Source organism: Adiantum capillus-veneris, chromosome 29 (assembly GCF_014529385.1).
Source record: "Adiantum capillus-veneris isolate H3 chromosome 29, ASM1452938v2, whole genome shotgun sequence".
Lineage (NCBI taxonomy): Eukaryota > Viridiplantae > Streptophyta > Polypodiopsida > Polypodiales > Pteridaceae > Adiantum > Adiantum capillus-veneris.
Window position 1 is genome coordinate 41,517,109 of NC_140959.1, and position 19,856 is coordinate 41,536,964.

Below are 19,856 nucleotides of genomic sequence, written 5' to 3' on the forward strand. Positions count from 1 at the left end.
GGAGGCTCGTAACTATATATGGGTTGACATGGTTCAGACTGTTTTCCGGACCCGCCACAGAATCGGGCGGCCTCTACCTACCCGTCGGACGAGGAGCTATTATGCCAACATTGCCAAGCAGTGAGCACTATACAGCGCCCATTCCGTTAAAACATTAACTCGCACACGACCCCACCCTGCAGCAGCCAATGGCGTCAAAACATTACCTCCTGCAATTCGTGGGAAATGCAGCGGCAGATTTTGGCTTCAAGTGTGAACCGCATGAAGGTGGACTAAAAGGACTCAGGAGGGAATGCGTGCGCGAGAACGTGCAGTCTAAATAATACTTTCCTATCATGCACCATAACCAGGATCAGAGGGAATGCGTGCGCGAGAACGTGCAGTCTGAAAAATACTCTCCTATCATGCACCGTAACCAAGATTTCCCCATCAATCCACGTCCCCCCTGCATGCAGATTATACCAACGTATCCCACGTGAAAGCTGGTCCTCGCGATATTCAATTCAAAAGAAGCGATATCCCGAGCCTATATATATAGGTGGGTGGTGCATAAGTAGATAGAGCTGAGGTACAGCTGAGGTAGGAGTATGGCGAAGATCCATATTGTGGAGACTAGTTTGGTGAAGCCTGTCACCCCAACCAAGCGCCATACCCTGGTCTTAAACGGTGTGGATCTCTACTGGAGTGAGTTTGGCTATGCCCGCACTGTCCATTTCTACAGCACCAAGCCGGGCCATCATGACTTTAAGGCCATTGTCCAGAGCCTCAAAAAAAGCCTCTCCATGCTCTTGGTCCACTTCTACCCCGTCGCTGGACGTCTTGTACCTCATACAAGTGATGATAATGTCAACTCCGGTGACCCACCCCTTATCGTCCTAGATTGCAATGATGCTGGGGTTGAGTTCATAGAGGCCTGCTGTTTGGATGTGGATTTTGGGCAGCTCCAAGGAGAGGGTTTTCGAGTGCAGGACTTTTTTGCGCGGCTCACTCGCACCGATAGCCGGCTTCGCCCCGAAGATCCGGTTATGTCTGTGCAGGTGATCTCTTGCTTGTCGTACGTGTTTTTTAAGTCCTTCCCTCAGTTATAACTGCTCACTATCGTTGCGTGCTCTACGTCATAACGTATATAAGTCTGTCTTGCAGGTGACGAGCTTTCTGGGCGGTGGCGTAGCGATAGGGTGCTCGAGTGATCACGCGCTTTTTGATGGCTTCTCCTTCGCGAGCATGATGAAGAGCTGGGCCGAGCTCTGCAACGGAGTGGCTGAACTGTCCGCTCCACCTCACCACCTGCGCCGTCAGCTGGACAGTGTGTCCCCACGGCAGTTGCCACGTCTAAGGACACGCGGCCGCCCTGCAATAGCACCCCATGAAGATCTGCAGGTGAGCATGGTGCCCGTCACTGCAAACACGGTGGAGAAATTGAAGGTGGAGGCAGCTGATGGGGGCCCATTTACGTCCTTCGAGTGTCTAGCCGCCCACGTGTGGAAGGCTCGCACGAGGGCAGAGACGCAGGACCAGGATGCACGCGTGGCGCTTCGATTCAGGGTGAATATAAGAGCGCGCCTGTCGCCCAAGCTTCCGGCAACCTCCTTCGGCCCAGGGGTGATTCACGCGCGGGTGGGTCCCGTGTCAGCAGGAGAGCTGAATAAGGAGAGCTTGGGAGCAACCGCAAGCCGCATTCATGAGGCCGTTCTATTGTACACCAACCCTACCAAAATCCAGCAAGAGCTTGAGAGGTATGATGCAGGGGAGATGGTGTATGTGTGGGATAATCAGGCTGAGGTCCACCATCCTAGTGTGGTGGTCACGGAAATTGTCGATCTTCGAACAATCGGCTTTTATGATGCAGACTTTGGCTGGGGAGAGCTGAAAGCGATCCGGCCTGCAACCATGCGTGGTTCCGGGGTCTTCAGCTTGGCATCTCCTCCTCCTCCACGTCCTCCTCTTGTAGGGGGCAGCGTCGACGATTGCAAGCTCGAGCTCATCGTCCGCCTCACCTCCAAAGAGATGGGAGGCTTTCTGCCGAGCCTTCTCTCCGAGCCATGGCCGCCGAGTGGAATGTGTAATGGCTCACACACACGCTAATTAGCTTGCAGCGACATCATGTCAAAGCGTGCCTCGAAGTATACAGTAACGTCTCTATCGAGTGAAATTTCTCTTCGTTCCGTTGCAAGTCCTTCTCCTCGAGGCTCGGGTATGGGCCCTTGGGTTGCGTTTGATGAGGGCCCACTAGCTATTCAATTTCGAGGGGCTACATTGGGGGTGCCATTTTAATACCATAGCAAATATCTAACCTAGTGCTTTGTAATGGATATCGTGTTTTCCCTATTCTAGAAGCATTTGTGCAACTTTGGGTTAGTCTATGTAGATTTGTGTAGTTGATGGCTTCTTTCTGTGAATGGTGAATGACTTCTCAGAATGCATGGAGAAGAGATCTGGTGTTAAAAGCAGTGCAAAGTATAATTTTTTTCGGAAGTACAGGCTTTTTTGAATTTTCTGTGGTTGCAGCGTCAAATTATGGTGTAATTCTCGATTGAAAACTTAGCTTAAATTTCTTAGTATGGTTTTTGCACCGACAGTTCAAAAATTGGTCAATGTATTTCATCGCACAACATGAACAAGACCTAGAAAGCTTGTCGTTAGCCTAACAAAATATTACAAAAGTTGGCTGGAAAACAGTTCATTAAAGCATCCCAGGACGCGTTCATGCCAAGTTACAGAACCTTTGTTAAAATGCGAGGTGCCTTTGCCGCAGTTTCAAGTATCTTATCTTTGTGGTAATGGTGTATCAAATGCATTTTGCCTGCGATACTTAATATCTCCTTATTCATTGTTCAACTATCTCCTTATACATTCTTTTAAAAGCGGGCTGTTCTGAGTTACCTTGCTATCTCTCTTTTTTAGGCTGAATTCAGACTGCGGGGCTGATAATGCATTGAAGCCCGGGGATGTGATACAGTGTCGAGAATGTGGTTACCGTATTCTTTACAAGAAACGGACTCGGCGCAGTAAGTGCCATGAGGGTTTAGTTTGATAATGCCAGCAATGCTGCAAGAAATTTGTTGGTGCAAATGAATGCTGGACTTACATGGGCCACTGTTTTTTTTGCAGTTGTTCAATATGAGGCTCGGTAGTGTTGTTAAACAGGCACGCACACACAGAGACTCGAGTGTGAGGCAAGAATGAGAGATGTTTGTTATGCTTGCCAAGGGCAGTTTAAATACAAATTGGGGACGGACATTGCCCGTCAGTTACAGTTGTAACTACTCGTCCAGGGAAGATCTTGGGAGCCAGAAATTAAGTGGCTTAATTATTAACTTATTTCGCCACACACCCCCCTAAGTTGATAATTCCCATCACAGTGATTTTAAGCCGAGCTGTTGACAGCTTTCAAGATGCTTTGCCTTTGGAATGGACTTCGTGAGGAAATCCACCCACTGTTGTTCTGTACGAACATGGGAGAGCTCGATGCTGCCTTCTTGAATGAGCTCCTTGATGAATTGAAGCTTCATCGTTATATGCTTTGTCTTTTCTGAGTGTTAGAGATTCCTTGCAAGCATTATAGCAGACATATTGTCGCAATGAAGTACTAGTGGCTGATTCGGGAAGAGTGTAGTCTCCATTGAGAAGTGTTTAAGGCAAATGCCTTCTTTCAAGGCAAGAATCATTGCAACATATTCAGCTTCTGTCGATGACAAGGTGACTCTTTCCTGTTTCTTGCTTTGCCAGGAGATTGCACCTCCAGCCAGAAGAAAGGCATATCCTGAGGTGGATTGAAGAGTATCTTGATCACCCCCCCAATATGCATCAGAGTAGCCAACAAGGAAGGGTGTTGGCAGAGGCTGAAGGGCATAATAGTAAATGTCGTAATCCTTCGTATGCTGAAGATAGCGCATGAGACGCTTTAGGTGTTGGATGTGGATTAGACCTGGAGTTTTCATGTAGCGAGATAAAAGGTTTGCTGCGAAACAAATGTCAGACCTAGTACAAGTTACTAGGTAACACACTCCGCCAAGAATGTTGGAATATGGAAAAGACTCCATATCAGCAGCAGCTAAGACTGAAGATGATTCCGATCAGTGATAGGAGTTGATGCCCATCTGCCCTTCTTAAGGCATTTTGTCGGTCGTATGAAGGCCAAAGTTTTTTTGAGTCTGTCATTGGAAGGGCTTGTTCAAAAATTATCCTTCTATAGAGAAGGGTGAAAAAATAGAATACATGCCAATGGAAAGGCTAATTAAAAAACATTTTATATATATTAATGCTCATTTACAATATATATATGTATATTGGTTATACTCATTGACACAATATAGTATCTTGCCTTGTAAATTATGCAAAATTTTCTCATTGGAAGGGCAAACTAAAAATAGACCCTTCTATAGGGAAGGGTGCATTTTTCTACAACCCATCTTTTGAAAGAATAGGTTGCCCTTCAAATCCTAACACAGATTCCGATTGTTTCAGCTTGAGCGAAGTTGGGAGAGGAGTCTCCACTCCCTTGCATGCAGACATATTGTACTTCTTAAGTAGGGATTGAATGTAAGACTCTTGGCTAATCCGGATGAAGCCCTTTGAAGGATCCTACAAGACTTGAATCCTAAGGCAGTAGTGGAGGGGCCCCATGTCAGTCATGGAGAAGGAAGAGTGGAGTTCACCCTTTGCTGTTTCAAGAGCTGATTCAGAATTAGAGAGCATCAAAATATCATCCACGTAGATGGCGAGAAACAGTAATACACCAGCAGAGTGACGGCCATACACATTGGCATCAGATTGAAAATGTGCATATCCAAGAGTGATCATGCACTGATGGAACCTTTGATACCATTGCCTGGGGGATTGTTTCAATCCATAACGGGCCTTGAGTAGCCTGCATACATAATTGGAGTGTTGCATTGAGATATACATTTGGGGCTGCTCCATGTAGATCTCCTCCTCTAAATCTCCATTTAAAAAGGCAGTGCGGACATCCATTTGATGAAGGTGGACGCCAAAGAGAGCAGCTATTGCAATCAGAACTCGAAAAGAGGTGATGCGAAGCACAGCAGAAAACGTTTCAGTGAAATCCATGCCAGGGACCTGGGTAAATCTTCGCGCCACAAGTCGAGTTTTGTAGCGTGAGACTGTGCCGTCAGCATTGAGCTTTTTGCGAAGCAACCATTTGCAGGTCACCAATTTTCTGTCTAGTGGAGCAGGGACCAGCTGCCATGTGCCATTATCCATGAGGGATTGGTACTCTGACTCCATTGCTTGCTGCCAAAATGTGGCCTCAGGACCTGACAAAGCCTCATCCAAAGAGATTTCATCAATGGATTTAGCAACAGAGAGAAGTGCGTCAAGATCGTCTGAGGAAGCATGGAGCACCTGGAGGTAGAGTACTTCAGCTGTATTGGAATTACCAGAGGGCTGATCAGCTGAACGATCCAGGAGCAATGAGTGGTTTGTCTTCTCATAGATCTCCATGAGAGATCGAACCTTTGAAGACTTGGAAGGGTGAGAGGTTGGGTTTGGACCACGCAAGGGGCGCTGGTGGATCGGCTCCACTGGTACATATGGGCTTAAGTCCCTGGTGTCTGATGGAGGACTTGAAATCCGTGGAGAAAGAGCAGATTGAGAAGATGTATCATTCGCCAAAGGAACCTGAATAATGGGGTTATCTGCCACATGAGGGGGAGGCTGGCGAGTTGTGGAGGGCATCAACAATTGCCTTGTGACATCTGCTGGTTTATTATGACCAGGGAACAAGGGGTTTGGAGATTTTGGAAAGAGGACGGACTTGGTATTTTTCCCAAGAGACCAAGGAGGTGCACCTTTAGGCAGAGGAGTGCCAATTGGAATTGGAGAAGGAGGTGTCTGTGGTATAGGAGGGGGATGGGGCCGAGGTAAAGGTTTCCAAACATCTGCTTCCTCCCATTCGATCCGTGGAACACTTGAGATAAGAGGATCTGATGTGTTGGGTCCAGATGGTAGTGTGAGCATGGGAGGAGATGCATCTCCCTCCTGTGGACTGATCATGGAAGATTCATCAAAATAGACAGAGTGAGCAAACTGAAATTTTTTCAGCTGAGGGTCATACAACCTGTAAGCTTTCACTCCAAGGCGATCTCCATAGCCCATGAACACCATCCTTGTGCTGGTTGGGTCGAGTTTGTGGTGCAGGGAAAGGGCCTTGACATGGTAGGCTAAACACCCGAAGACTCGGAGGTGCTGCAGATCTGGAATTTTACCAAACCAATGGTAGTATGGGGTATACTAGGGATCAATTGCATGTGGTATGCAATTTTGAAGGTAGCCGGCAGTGGCAATTGCTTCCTCCCAGTATGCCTTTGATAGGCATGCCGCGAGTAGCATGGCACGTGAAGCTGCAACTAAGGTTCAATTCTTCCTTTCGGCGACCCCATTTTTGCTGAGGTGTGTAGGGGACAGTGAATTGTTGTTGTATGCCCTCATCCATGCCAAAGTTTTTAAATGCATTGGTAACATACTCTCCTCCATTGTCCGAGCGAAGAGCCTGCACGGGTAGATCATGCTGTCGCACTACCAACCTGCAGTACTCTTTGAAGCTTGAGAGAACTTGTGACTTTTGCTTCAAGAAATATATTGTAGTGTACCTGCTGAAATCATCAATAAATGTTAGAAAGTACACAGAACCTGCAAGGGAGGTTGACTCCATGGGTCCACATAAATCACTGTGGACCAATTGATTCAGCTGAGAAGACCGCGTCTGAGATCGAGGGAAGGGCTTGTGACTCGCTTTACCCAAAAGACAACCTTCACATAGATCAATAGGTGACAGGTTCGATGGGAGACTTGAGCATACTTTGTTCTTCGCCATGCGGTGGAGTGTGGGACCATTGATATACCCAAGCCTGTAATGCCACATAAGGGTCGATGTTGCTTTGGTTAGGTGTAGGGAGACAGTTGAAGTCGAAGCTACCACAGCATCATGGGCAGATTGGGTGATTGGAATCGGATACAATCGATTCTTTTGAGGGAGTTTGAGGATTTCGTATTGGCCAGTAGGGAGTTTAAAGTGAATGAAACAGGAGTCATGGAAAAACTCAATAGAGGACCCTGTAGATGTGGCTGCAGTAACTGAAAGGATGTTGCGGCTGAGGGCTGGTATGTGGTAGATGTCACGTATGATTACGGGAGCTCCACTGGGTAAGGAGACATGCAGATGGCCGTGCCCTACTATATTGAGGCTATGATTATCTCCAAGGTAGACTTGAACCGGGCGTGCGAGGTCGCGAAGACAATGACTGTGTGGTGTCATATGGTGTGTTGCACCGATGTCAAGTAGCCACTCTGTTGCAGCAACTGAAGAAGCAAGCAAACCAATGGAGTTAATGTGGGAAGTAAAAAGTTGAAGAGATTCATATACCATACTGGCTGAGGGCAGGTACTTCAATGTGTTGTAGTTGAGGTCGTGGACGACGGTCGTTCCGTTGTTGTTCGCGCCGTTTGGTTTGGCATTCATGAACATGATGGCCATGGCGTCCACAATGGCTGCAGATTTTTGCAGGAGTGGGGTTATTGGCTGGGTTTCTTGTGTTGTTGAAGCAGCGAGAGCCCCTCCTTCTGAAATTTGATTGACGCTGAACAAATTGTGTGGAGGGTATGGCTGGTGCAGGTGCACTCGAACTGCCTCGCATGGCATCTTCTTGAAGGCTTGGAGGCTTTCATCCAATTGAAGGCCTAAGAGGAGGGCATTATCCAATACGGTGCGCCATTTATCAAGAAACGTGGAGATTTCCTGCTGTTCAGAAAGCACAGCAAGAAGTAGTTTCTTGAGGGTCGTAACACGAGTGATCAGGTCCTCGCGATGGTAGGCAGCACGTAGAAAGGTCCAAATTTCGGCTGCGGTTTGGCAACGCCTAACCATTTGGACCTGACGTCGATAAGCCAGGTGCAACATGAGTTCAGCCTGGGCTTGCAAATCCTTGGCCGTCCAATCAGCGCTATTAGGACTATTAGGGACGGGCTGGACAGTGATTCCGCTCACTATATCCGAGAGTGCTGCTCCTTTGAGCAGCAAGGTTACCCGGGTCTTGCTGTGACATGCTGGCTGTCCGGATCAACGAGCACCCACAAGCAAGGGCAGCGTGCGCACTAGGTGAAGAGAAGGGTGGTGGGTGTTGGGTGTACTCTACTGTGATACCACGTTGTCAAACAGGCACGCACACACAGAGACTCGAGTGTGCACACACAGAGACTCAAGAATGAGAGATGTACCAGCCTGTCAGTTACAGTTGTAACTGCTCGTCCAGGGAAGATCCTGGGAGCCAGAAATTATGCGGTTTAATTATTAACTTATTTCGCCTCAGGTAGCATGCGGTTCTTGGGACATATATGCAATGTGATTGGGAGAGGCATTTGTTGGCACTACATGTGAATATGCACGCGTGGCGCTTCGATTCAGGGTGAATATAAGGGCGCGCCTCGTTCCCAAGCTTCCGGCAACCTCCTTCGGCCCAGGGGTGATTCATGCGCGGGTGGGTCCCGTGTCAGCAGGAGAGCTGAATAAGGAGAGCTTGGGAGCAACCGCAAGCCGCATTCATGAGGCCGTTCTATTGTACACCAACCCTACCAAAATCCAGCAAGAGCTTGAGACACAAGGAGCTTTGGACACATTTCTATATAGTAAAAAAAATATAATTGCTAGGAAACTTACTAGATCAAATACACGTATGTAGTAAGAGTGCAAACATGTAATAATGAGAATACTCCTATATGGTTATAGTCACAACATTCTATCTATATAGTACTTTTATTTGACCATATAGCAAGAAAATGGAGGAACACAACTAGGAGTTCTCTTCTTACTAGTTTGACTCTTCTTGCACGAGTCGCCCACGCCATGAGCGCCGCTTGCTTTGAGATGCCCCCCTCGCCACTCACCACCTCTGCCAGTGTCCCCATCACATCCGCCTCCACTAGGCAAAATGTTCACTTCACACTACACTACCCCCCGTACACCCACCACCACAAACTCCGTCATTGTTGGTGGCGAGAATGTGGATGTGCCGCTTGGCAAGGAGGAAGGGTAAGGGGTCGGCTCCTCCCCTGAGGCCACCTCTACCACCGCCTCATTCCTGTGTTTTTTAACCAGGCTGATAAGGGCATGCACCAGGTCTGCTTCCGACAACATGAGCCTTGTAATGTCCACACCCTTAGTGGGAAAAGAGGCTACAAATGAAGTCTACAACCAATAGCTCCGGTGCACGCTGGTTGTCAGGCTTGATAAGATTGACAAGCCCCTACATGCATCAGTAATGTTGATCACACTATACAAAACAAAAGGGTTATATTGTTGGAGCTCAGTAGCATTGAGCATCATAGGCCAATTACAATAGGTGCAGTAAGATGATTGTTGTTTACTTGGCGCATATATATATATTAGCTCGTCCACGGTCCAGCCATCCCCTGTTGATTGTGTGAGACATGCTAACAAAAACAGAGCAACTGATCAGTTAGCCTTAAACCCTGGCAAACTGCAGTTCCGTCAGGCCTCTTGCTGCAGGTATGCATGCACAGCGCCTTGCAGAAGGACATTGGACAACACAACAAAAACTAAAAACAGAAACAGTAAAAAAACATTGCGCCAATATCTCATCAACAACTAAAATTCTGTTTTGGCTTAACATTGATCATTGATAGGCAATATTGTCCACAAATTTACCGATTCTTCTTTAAACTTATTTGCAAGCCAAACTAAAAATCACGAAAAAAAATAACACAACTTTTGTCTTCATCTGGAGCACGAGTAGACTAGTAGAAGCTGTCACTCTATTCTGGTTGCCGCTTTTGGATCAGTAGATATAGTGTGTGCGAAGTTCAGAGAAACTTTAAAAACATATTTTTTAAAAAATAGAGGAAAGATGACAGTTTTAGACTTCTTGAAATTAGTTACATTTCTAATCTAAGAATTTCCAAATTCAAATAAACTCACGTCTATATACAATCAATGAGAAGCTTAGAATATTGATTGTATATAGACATGAACGTTAGGCATGAATAAACACAGGTCTATACACAATGAAACTCCATGCTTCACCTTCAAAGCCTTCAAATTTCCATCATCACAGGTCTATACATGAATAAACTCAGGTCAATACATGAATAAACACAGGTCTATATACAATGAAACTCCATCTTTCACCTTCAAAGACTTCAAATTTCCATCATCACATGCAAGCATTCATGCCTAACAAGAATATCTAAGGTATGTGTTAATCACCCTAATTTGTATGCAAATACATCACAGATTTAGATATTTTGTACTTGCAAACTATTTTGGACAATACAAAGTACTCAATACTCCCTCAAGCAATCTACACTCACCATCAAACAATGCTTTGTTGTGGGCACAATCAGACCAAAACATCTAAGAATAATTGCTCAAGCTAATTAGTACCTGCACTTGTCCCCCTCGTTTAGCTCTGCTCATATTGCGAATACATTTCAGTAAGTCCACATTTGATATAGAGCCCACCGTTTGAGATTCTGCTGCAACACTCTAGATTGCTTCCATCTCTGTCTCCCCATGCGCTCGATGCTTGCCCCATCCTCAATGAAAGGGAGGCTGCCCACATTGTGGCGAGCCTGGCCCGAGCCCTTATCGGCTGCCATGCTCGGGGAATTGTCCACCGCAACATCAAGCCCGGGAACGTGCTTCTCCTGCCGGACCCCTTCGAAGCAGAGCGACTGAACAAGCTGCTGGTGCAGCAGCAGCACCATATGAGCTACATCAGGTGCTGATGGCAGACTTTGGGCATGCTGCATCCATGGAGGATCCCTTATAGAGGCTCGATGATGCCCGCGTCGGAACCTCGCCCTTCCATGCACCTGAGCTTATCCAAAGATGCTACGACGATCGTGTCGATATCCGGAGCCTCGGGGTCGTCCTGCACCTCATGCTCACTGGCACGATGCCTAGCTTCATCCAACACCTTGCTGATGACTCCTTGGATGAGAACTTCCATGCTGCCATCCTATATAACGCCGACAGGCTCTCTTTGGATGGGTCCATCCTTTGTGCTTAGCTCAGGACCTCCTCAAAGGCATGCTCTGCAATGATCCTGAGCAACGCGTCACCCTCAACCAAGTATTGCATCATCCTTGGGTTGTCCTCAACTGTGCTCGACCGATGAGACCTGCTAATATAAGTGATGTTGGTGATAATACCCATATTGTCAATCAGAAGAGTGGCACGCCAATAAACACAATAAACACACACGCAAGGCCCAAGTCTCTCGCATGTCGCTGCAATCTGCTCATTACATCCATGTAGGGTCCATTGTTGTTGTTTACAGAACGTGCCTCGGGCCTTGCTTGTGAACGCCATGCATCAATGGCCCTTCCCAGCACAGGGAACCTGCTCTCGAGCTTCAGAGCGACCTTACCTTGCTATATCGGGTGGCCTCTCGCATCGTCCTCCTCTGCATATTCCTCAGCATGTTTGCACGCACATTGCTGTAGTTTATAGAACCTGCCTCGGGCCTTGCTTGTGAACACCACGCATCAATGGCCCTTCCCAGGACAGGGAACTTGCTCTCGAGCTTTAGAGCGACCTTACCTTGCTATATCGGGTGTTGCCTCTCGCATCGTCATCCTCTGCATATCCTCAGCGTGTTTGCACGCAGAGCCGAGACATACAAAAAAAATAGGGCAATGAAACAGGAAGAAACACAAGAGCGTGTTCACAAAGCGGCCGCGAACTAGGACACTCAATTAGTGTAGAAACCACCGCTTGAAATAATAAAAGTTAGAAAACCTGTGCACAAAAGAAAATAACGGTAAATTCACCATATTTGGAAGGTTTTACACTAAATTTCTTCAAACTCTTTAGGTTTTGTCACCTTCAAGTTTTCAATTTAGAGGTAATTTCCAAACTCAAGCATTGGTACAAACCGTTAGCAGCTAGTCATGCTTGGTTGGGTCCCTGCTAGAGGGACAGATACCTTGTGCTCACCTGGTGCTCATTTGGCTAGGGCTCTTACCCTTGAAGACTCGAGTCCTAGGGTGGGTCACCCGAGGAAGAGGTTCCTAGCTTGTTGCTATGAGATCTCTCCATTTTTTCCAAAACATGTGGTCCATCAATTAGGTGGCAATGGTGATGCCTACGTGTGTCTCTTTCTCACTGATGGTACGCGGCCCTTGCCCGACCATGTTTCATAGCTAATATTTAGAAGTAGCATGTATATATGCCATCAATACATCCTTCCCTATGCATCTCATGGGGCAATCGATGCTTGAGAATAGAGGCTCATGGCGCTCGTGACTCGTGGAGTCACTATCGCAAACTAACAAAGTTTCTCACTAGCGCTAATGTTTTTGGGTTTCTTGACAAATTGGCTATCCTCTTCCCACTCACCCTAGTCCGGTCTTGTTTAACGTCTTAACTCTAGGCGAGTGTTTTGAATAATCATTTTTGCAACCACGCACAGCTCCTTCTTATGGGTTTTTTCAAGAGGAAATTTCGAACTAGGGTGCTTCATGTAACGGAATATGGCTAATAGCATTGATTGTAGCAGAATTAAAGTAACATTAGTGAGCATTTCCTTAAAATTATTCTTAAAGAGCATAGGGAGAGTACTTGATGGTAGCAAAATGAACATCATTCCTAGTTATATTGGCATGAACAATACTTGTAAAAGAGAGAGAGAGAGAGAGAGAGAGAGAGAGAGAGAGAGAGAGAGAGAGAGAGAGAGAGAGAATTAGCGAAATTGACAACAGTTGAGAGAGCTAGCAGGGAATGAGGGTAGGGAACAGGAGTAAGAAACATTCATAGGAGAAAGAAATAGTTCCTCACTTATCATCACTCTTCTTGCTTAGGATAGCATAATAGCATAGTAATAAAGATGGAGAAGATGACAAGCTTAAGCATTGAAGCATGGCTCTTGGTTGGATTTGCATTCCATAGCCAAGAGTGTTGGTGTAGGCTCTCAACTTCTAAACAAGCTTGGAAAAGGAGATGGAACTCTTGCACTTTGCACTTCACACAATGAGTGTGTGTGTGTGAAGCTCAAAGTGCAAGAGCTCCATCTCCTTCTCCATTAGCTAGCCTTACTCTTTGACGGACCATCTCTCATTTGGACCCCTTTAACCTTGGCCCGTGTTGAGATAGATCCATAAGAAATAGGGGTAGCATTTGGACAAGTGTCCTTCTTTCCCCTTTTGAGAGAGAGATTAGTTAAGCAATGAGGTAGAAAAGAGAGCTCTAAACTTTTCCTAGGCAAGATGGTGATTAGCGAGAACTATAAGATTTCACATTGCTTGTCTCCATGATCTGGTTGCAAAAGCCATGGATCTAGTGCCTCTAATGTATGTCTCTCATTCATAAACTACCTTACCAAGCTGCGAAGGCTTTTTACCTTCTATCTTATACAAGACTTAGAGGTGGATACCTTATAGGGTTGTCAAATTGGATACATAGGAGCGAGAGATATAAAATGTTTATTTGCATTTGCAAAAGGCTTCCTCTTTTTATTTTCATATGTAGGATTCCTTGAGGTTCCCACTTAATATGAAATATTTTCATTTAAGAAATTAACATCTGACCGCTTTTGCTTTTGCTGCTTATAACCCCTTAGCCACAATTAGTCTTTGATTCCATATAAAGAGATTGATAATGATAGAGCTTGATCTCTTGCAAGCAAACATGCACACAATTAAGAGAGCACACAATGGAGATGGAGGTTCAAAATATAACATAATAAGGTCACTACGTACAATAGAAAACACAAAACCAATAGCAATTGAATTGACAAGACAAGGACTATCACTCTTTATGAGTAGACTAGCCCAACCTTATTGGCAATGATCATCCTGCCTTCTCTTGCTTCATGCAAGTAGATGAATGTAAGTGACAAGTGTGGAGCTTTGTACCTCAACAAAGGGCAAGATTGGTGGTGATCCGAACCTTCACAATCTCTCCATCCTTGTTAGTCAATGTGAGGAGACAATACATATACAAGAAGTCGAGGAGGTTGAAGATACAGTCGACCTTGAGGTTGAGGCAACTGAAATACAAAGAAGTAAGATGCTCTCTGTGAAAACAACAGAAATCAAACTACCCTTGGATGTCAGTAACTTCACCGAGAAGCATGCTCAGATGATGTTGCCTGCTGTACCTGCTGATATGAAAACAGATTACTTAGAACGTTTTACACTCACATAGTTACACATAAAAGAGAATCAAATACACAATAATACCATGTAGTGAGTAATCTGGGTGTCTGTCTATGCTGTCTTGAATGATTTTTTGAGAAGGTTGCGATTCTCCTTGAACTTGTTCATATCACCTTGTGCACAGTCATCTTTGTCGCACATCAAAAATAGGATGTCTATTGATCGCCAAAACTCAGCCTTCGCGTTACGAGTAGTTGGTTCTTGATCTTTGACTACAATATGTAGCTTTTTCCAGCTCTGATACTCTACCTTGCTAACATAAGATGTGTTATATATTTTTCCATGTTTTGTTAGCTTTGGATCTCGTATTCCTTGGGGTTTAGATAAAAACCTGCGTGCCTTCACCCCACCGATGGATGGTTTGCATGGGACATCCTTCTCAGCAGTTGATCTCTTTTCATCATTTTCACATTGCCACCATGAAGCCCCATATCCGACAGTACCAATTCAAAGCACTGCAGGGCCACTTGTCGCTCTGCTGAGTTCTTGATTTTCCAAGAAAACCCGATATATAAGTAGACCGATTTCTCCACAATTCTACAAAGGGCATGCATTGTACAAATGTGGACATTCACAAGTAGTATTTTCAAACCGGTCGAAAAGCAGGGTCCTCAATGTGATGTGTTAGAGAGAGTGTTGTGGTAGAAATGATTGAATCAAACCAAAAAAAATGAATTCAATTAGATCACTTGAATTCAATTTAAAGAGAATTTGAACCATAGCATTGTCCATGAGGCCTCAATTGTCTGCATTTTAAAGCAATTAAGTCAAATGCTAAACCCTAAGTAGCTATAATTGTGTGTAGTAAAGCCTGATAGATTAGTCTAAAAGGATCTATATATTGTAATATGATGCAACTCAATGCATTTGGATACAACTAGAATTAATTAAGGTCTATGAAGCTATATATGGTGCATTGGGGGTCATAGATATATAAATGATGTAGTGGTTTTAATTTCATATACTTCCACTGATTTTATTTTAAATATTTCTAAGAAAAATTATCACTTATCTGGATGAACTTTACTTACATCTGTACTCAAGTAAATGGTAACACTTATATCTATTTCTAGATAAACAAACATACTCTCAACAACTATGGTTTGAGAGCTTTGACTCATTATAAACTCTTACCCAAGGGTTACCATTTACTCAAGTAAATGGTGACACTTATATCTATTTCTAGATAAACAAAAATTCTCTCAACAACCATGGTTTGAGAGCTTTGACTCATTCGAAACTCTTACCCAATTGTTCTTTTTTGTACCACAAAAGAAGATCAACTAAGCTTGTTGAAAACTTTGAAGAAATCTAGGTTTTAAATACATCTCCAGATTGATATTTTGACCTTGTATTCCAGCATAATATGGAAGATGTAAGTATTTTGATTTAATAAAGTTATAACTTGACGCTTGTGGTCCAAGCTTATGGACATATTTTGAGAAGTTAATGAGACTTTTGAATAATCAACACAACGTGGACTATACTTCTAAGGTATCCAATTTACATTTGCATTGGATGTTTTCTGTTTTTTAGATTGTGATCTAGTTTGTGTTTAGAAATTTATCATTGATACTATTTGGAAGAATTTAACATATATTGTTAAAAAAAATTACAATAATCTCCATCATCCTGTAATATCTTTCCTCTCTAAGGACAGTGTGTGCAGTTGTGGTACTTGCAAATCAATGATAGAGTGTGTGAGATATACCCCTTCCCTTTTATAGCTTCGTCTACAACTATGAGACTTTATTTTGTTTCCTTATTTATATTAGAAAAATAATATATCAACTAAGAAACTTAGTTGATGATCAAACGAGTAACCATGATGTGTGTCAATAATCAGTTGTTTAACTATGCTTAATGAATTTTTACTAAAATGAAATTAGGGGTAGACAAACTTACTACATTAAGAGTCAATTACTTGATCCATAGTAAGTGAAAAATTACTAGATGAAACACCCTTTGCTATATAGGAGTTTATAAACTACTATATGAGGATTCCAAAGAGCTAGCTACTATGTAGGAGTTCATGAATTACTAGATGAACTTACTAGATAAAGACGTCCAAGAACAGGTTTCTACATAGGAGTTTATGATTTACCAGATGAACTTACTAGATCAGAACGTCCAAGAGCAAGTTACTATATAGATGTTGGTGATTTGCTAGATGAATTAGAAAATTGCTAGCTTACTTGCTAGATTAAATGTGAAAACTCCTACTTCTAGCTAGGAATTATTGAGCATGTACTCTAACTTACTATCTAGAAACACGTCCAAAGCTCCTTGTGAGAGGTATCAGGTATGATGCAGGGGATAATCAGGCCGAGCTCCACCATCCTAGTGTAGTGGTCACGGAAATTGTCGATCTTCGAACAATCGGCTTTTATGATGCAGATTTTGGCTGGGGGTCTTCAGCTTGGCATCTCCTCTGACGATTGCAAGCTCGAGCTCATCGTCCGCCTCACCTCCAAAGAGCTGGGAGGCTTTCTGCCGAGCCTTCTCTCCGCGCCATGGCCGCCGAGTGGAATGTGTAATGGCTCACACGCACGCTAATTAACTTGCAGCCCTACCTTGTATCCTTTATATATATAGGTGGGTGGTGCATAAGTAGATAGAGCTGAGGTAGAACTGAGGTAGGAGTATGGCGAAGATCCATATTATTGTGGAGACTAGAGCGCCATACCCTGGTCTTAAACGGTGTGGATCTCTACTGGAGTGAGTTTGGCTATGCCCGCACTGTCCATTTCTACAGCACCCAGTCGGGCCATCATGACTTTAAGGCCATTGTCCAGAGCCTCAAAAAAGCCTCTCCATGCTCTTGGTCCACTTCTACCCTGCCGCTAGACGTCTTGTACCTCATACAAGTGATGATAATGTCAACTCGGGTGACACACTCCTTATAGTCCTAGATTGCAATGATGCTGGGGTTGAGGCCTACTGTTTGGATGTGGATTTTGGGCAGCTCCAAGGAGAGGGTTTTCGAGTGCAGGACTATCTTGCGCGGCTCACTCGCATCGATAGCCGGCTTCGCCCCGAAGATCCGGTTATGTCTGTGCAGGTGATCTCTTGCTTGTCGCATGTGTTTTTTAAGTCCTTCCCTCAGTTGTTGGAATTAGGGTTGCAGAGAAACACACACAGCTTGGAGAAGACGAAGGAAGCTCAAGGCACACAATAGAGAGTGTATTACTTAGTGTGCAATGGAAAGATAGATAGCCCTAGAGTGATGGGCGTATATACAATGCACGGGGGAAAAAACCTCCTAAAGAGAGAAAAAATGCCCCGGCGGTCCTAGTGTGTTCACACACATCACTACCACATGTATATGGTAACAAATCCCCCCTGGAGTGATGCGGTGAACGAGAGCTGGCACATGAGTAAAGGGAAGTGCCATGCCCTGAGGACAGGATCAGTCCACAAAGGGGAGTAAGCCCAAAGCTTTGCGGAACGCTTCAAGCTTCTCACGAGACAATGCCTTTGTGAAAAGATCTGCAAGGTTGTCCTGTGTTGGCACATAAGCGAAGCTGATCTCTCCTGCTGAGAGCCTCTCCCTGACATAGTGGTAATGCACCTCAATGTGCTTTGTGCGAGCATGAAAAACTGGGTTCCTCGCAACTGCCAATGCGCTCTGACTGTCAGTGTAGATAGTGTTGGCAGTGTCCTGTCCAACACCCAAGTCAGCCATAAGGCGTCTGAGCCATACACACTCAACCGTAGCTGTGAAGACTGCCCTGTACTCAGCCTCACAACTCGAAGTGGCCACAGTAGGTTGCTTCTTGCTCAACCATGATATACATGAACTGCCAAGCATGAAACAAAAACCACTTGTGGACACTCGCGTGTCAAAACAACCAGCCCAATCTGAGTCCGAAAAAGCATGTAAGTCTGGCGGCAATGATCCCCCCTTGGGATAAAACAAGCCAAGATGTAAAGTGCCACTAAGGTAGCGGAAAATCCTCTTGACAGCCTGCCAATGCTTAGACCCTGGGCTATGCATAAATCTGCTGACCTGCGAGACTGCAAACTGAATATCTGGCCTCGTGTTGCATACATAAATGAGGCAGCCAACAGCAGTTTGGTAAAGAGTGACATCAGCAGGATCGCCAGCATCATGTAGACTCAACTTCAAACCTGTTTCCATGGGAGTGGCAATAGGTTTGCAATCCTCAAGTCCAAACTTACATAGCAATGTCTCTATGTAACTTTTCTGACACAAGGCAATACCACCATCACACTGCTTAAACTGTATACCCAAGTAATGATGCAACAGCCCCAAATCTTTCATCTTGAAAGTAGCATTCAAATCAGCCTTAAATTCAGCAATATGTCTCTCATTTGGTCCAGTGATCAGCAAATCATCAACATAAAGAACCACAATGAGAAATACATCATCCTCACGCTTTACATACAATGTGCTTTCTGTTGGACTGTTACGAAAGCCTCGTTTAAAGGATGGTGCCCGTCACTGCAAACACGGTGGAGAAATTGAAGGTGCAGGCAGCTGATGGGGTCCCGTTTACGTCCTTCGAGTGTTTAGCCGCCCACCTGTGGAAGGCTCGCACGAGGGCAGATACGATGACTCAGCAAGACCAGGATGCACGCGTGGCGCTTCGATTCAGGGTGAACATAAGGGCGCACCTGGCTCCCAAGCTTCCGACAACCTCCTTCGGCCCAGGGGTGATTTACGCGCGGGTGGGTCCTGTGTCAACAGTAGAGTTGAATAAGAAGAGCTTGGGAGCAACCGCAAGCCGCATTCATAAGGATGTTCTATTGTACACCAACCCTACCAAAATCCAGTAAGAGCTTGAGAGCTATGATGCGGAGGAGATGGTGTATGTGTGGGATAATCATGCCGAGCTCCACCATCCTAGTGTGGTGGTCACGGAAATTGTCGATCTTCGAACAATCGGCTTTTATGATGCAAACTTTGGCTGGGGAGAGTTGAAAGCGATCCGGCCTGCAACCATGCGTGGTTCCGGGGTCTTCAGCTTGGCGTCTCCTCCTCCTCCACGTCCTCCTCTTCGAGGCGGCAACGTCGACGATTGCAAGCTCGAGCTTATCGTCCGCCTCACCTCCAAAGAGATGGGAGGCTTTCTGCCAAGCCTCCTCTCCGCGCCATGGCCGCCGCGAGTGGAATGTGTAATGGCTCACACACACGCTAATTAACTTGCAATGACATCATGTCGAGCGGCTAGCTGGCGAAGTGCGCCTCGAAGTATACATTAACGTCTCTATTGAGTGAAATTTCTCTTCGTTAATTCAGTTCCGTTCAATCGAAAAGCTAGTTGCAAGTCCTCCTCCTCGAGGCGCCCTTGGGTTGCGCTTCACAGTTTGATGAGGGCCCACTAGCTCTGCAATTGGGTGCCATTTTAATAGCGTTGCAAATATCTAACCTAGTGCTTTGTAATAAATATCGTGTTTTCCCATGTGAGCGTAATGATTACGGGGTTGATAGTCGATGTCGAGATTCTTTTTTTTGAGAGATCGTAGAAGAATTTAATTCCTTAGGTAAAGAAAAATATGATGCACCCTCAGGTAGGGGGAAGGTAGCCTTTTCCTCTCTCTCTCTCTCTCTCTCTCTAATCTCTTTCTATCATATAAGACTTCATGCACAACTTCAATTATCTCCAGACCTAGTTATGCTCTACACGTCTCACTTTAGA

General features: G+C 45.0%; 1 protein-coding gene, 1 long non-coding RNA gene and 2 pseudogenes across 2 annotated transcripts; 3 read left to right on the top strand and 1 right to left on the bottom strand.

The window, feature by feature from the left end:
- The first annotated feature begins 565 nt into the window (after positions 1-565).
- On the top strand, positions 566-2,466 carry LOC147419087 (omega-hydroxypalmitate O-feruloyl transferase-like). Its single transcript, XM_086505494.1, has 2 exons — positions 566-1,037; positions 1,144-2,466. The coding sequence occupies exons 1-2, from the start codon at positions 588-590 to the stop codon at positions 2,083-2,085; spliced, it is 1,392 nt and encodes a 463-aa protein (XP_086361620.1). The 5' UTR covers positions 566-587; the 3' UTR covers positions 2,086-2,466.
- A 453-nt stretch (positions 2,467-2,919) lies between these two features.
- Positions 2,920-8,395, top strand: LOC147419088 (uncharacterized). Its single transcript, XR_015187097.1, has 3 exons — positions 2,920-3,008; positions 3,112-3,130; positions 8,328-8,395. It is a non-coding gene; the product is annotated as an uncharacterized LOC147419088 (long non-coding RNA).
- Positions 3,357-4,697, bottom strand: LOC147419089 (secreted RxLR effector protein 161-like; annotated as a pseudogene).
- A 10,250-nt stretch (positions 8,396-18,645) lies between the features above and the next one.
- LOC147419090 (omega-hydroxypalmitate O-feruloyl transferase-like) lies at positions 18,646-19,528 on the top strand (annotated as a pseudogene).
- The last annotated feature ends 328 nt before the right edge of the window (positions 19,529-19,856 follow it).

Excerpts from the sequence above, each read along its gene's own strand:
- LOC147419087 (XM_086505494.1), top strand. The coding sequence starts at position 588 with ATGGCGAAGATCCATATTGTGGAGACTAGTTTGGTGAAGCCTGTCACC. Across the intron at positions 1,038-1,143 it reads ATCCGGTTATGTCTGTGCAG|GTGACGAGCTTTCTGGGCGG; the intron begins GTGATCTCTTGC and ends TCTGTCTTGCAG.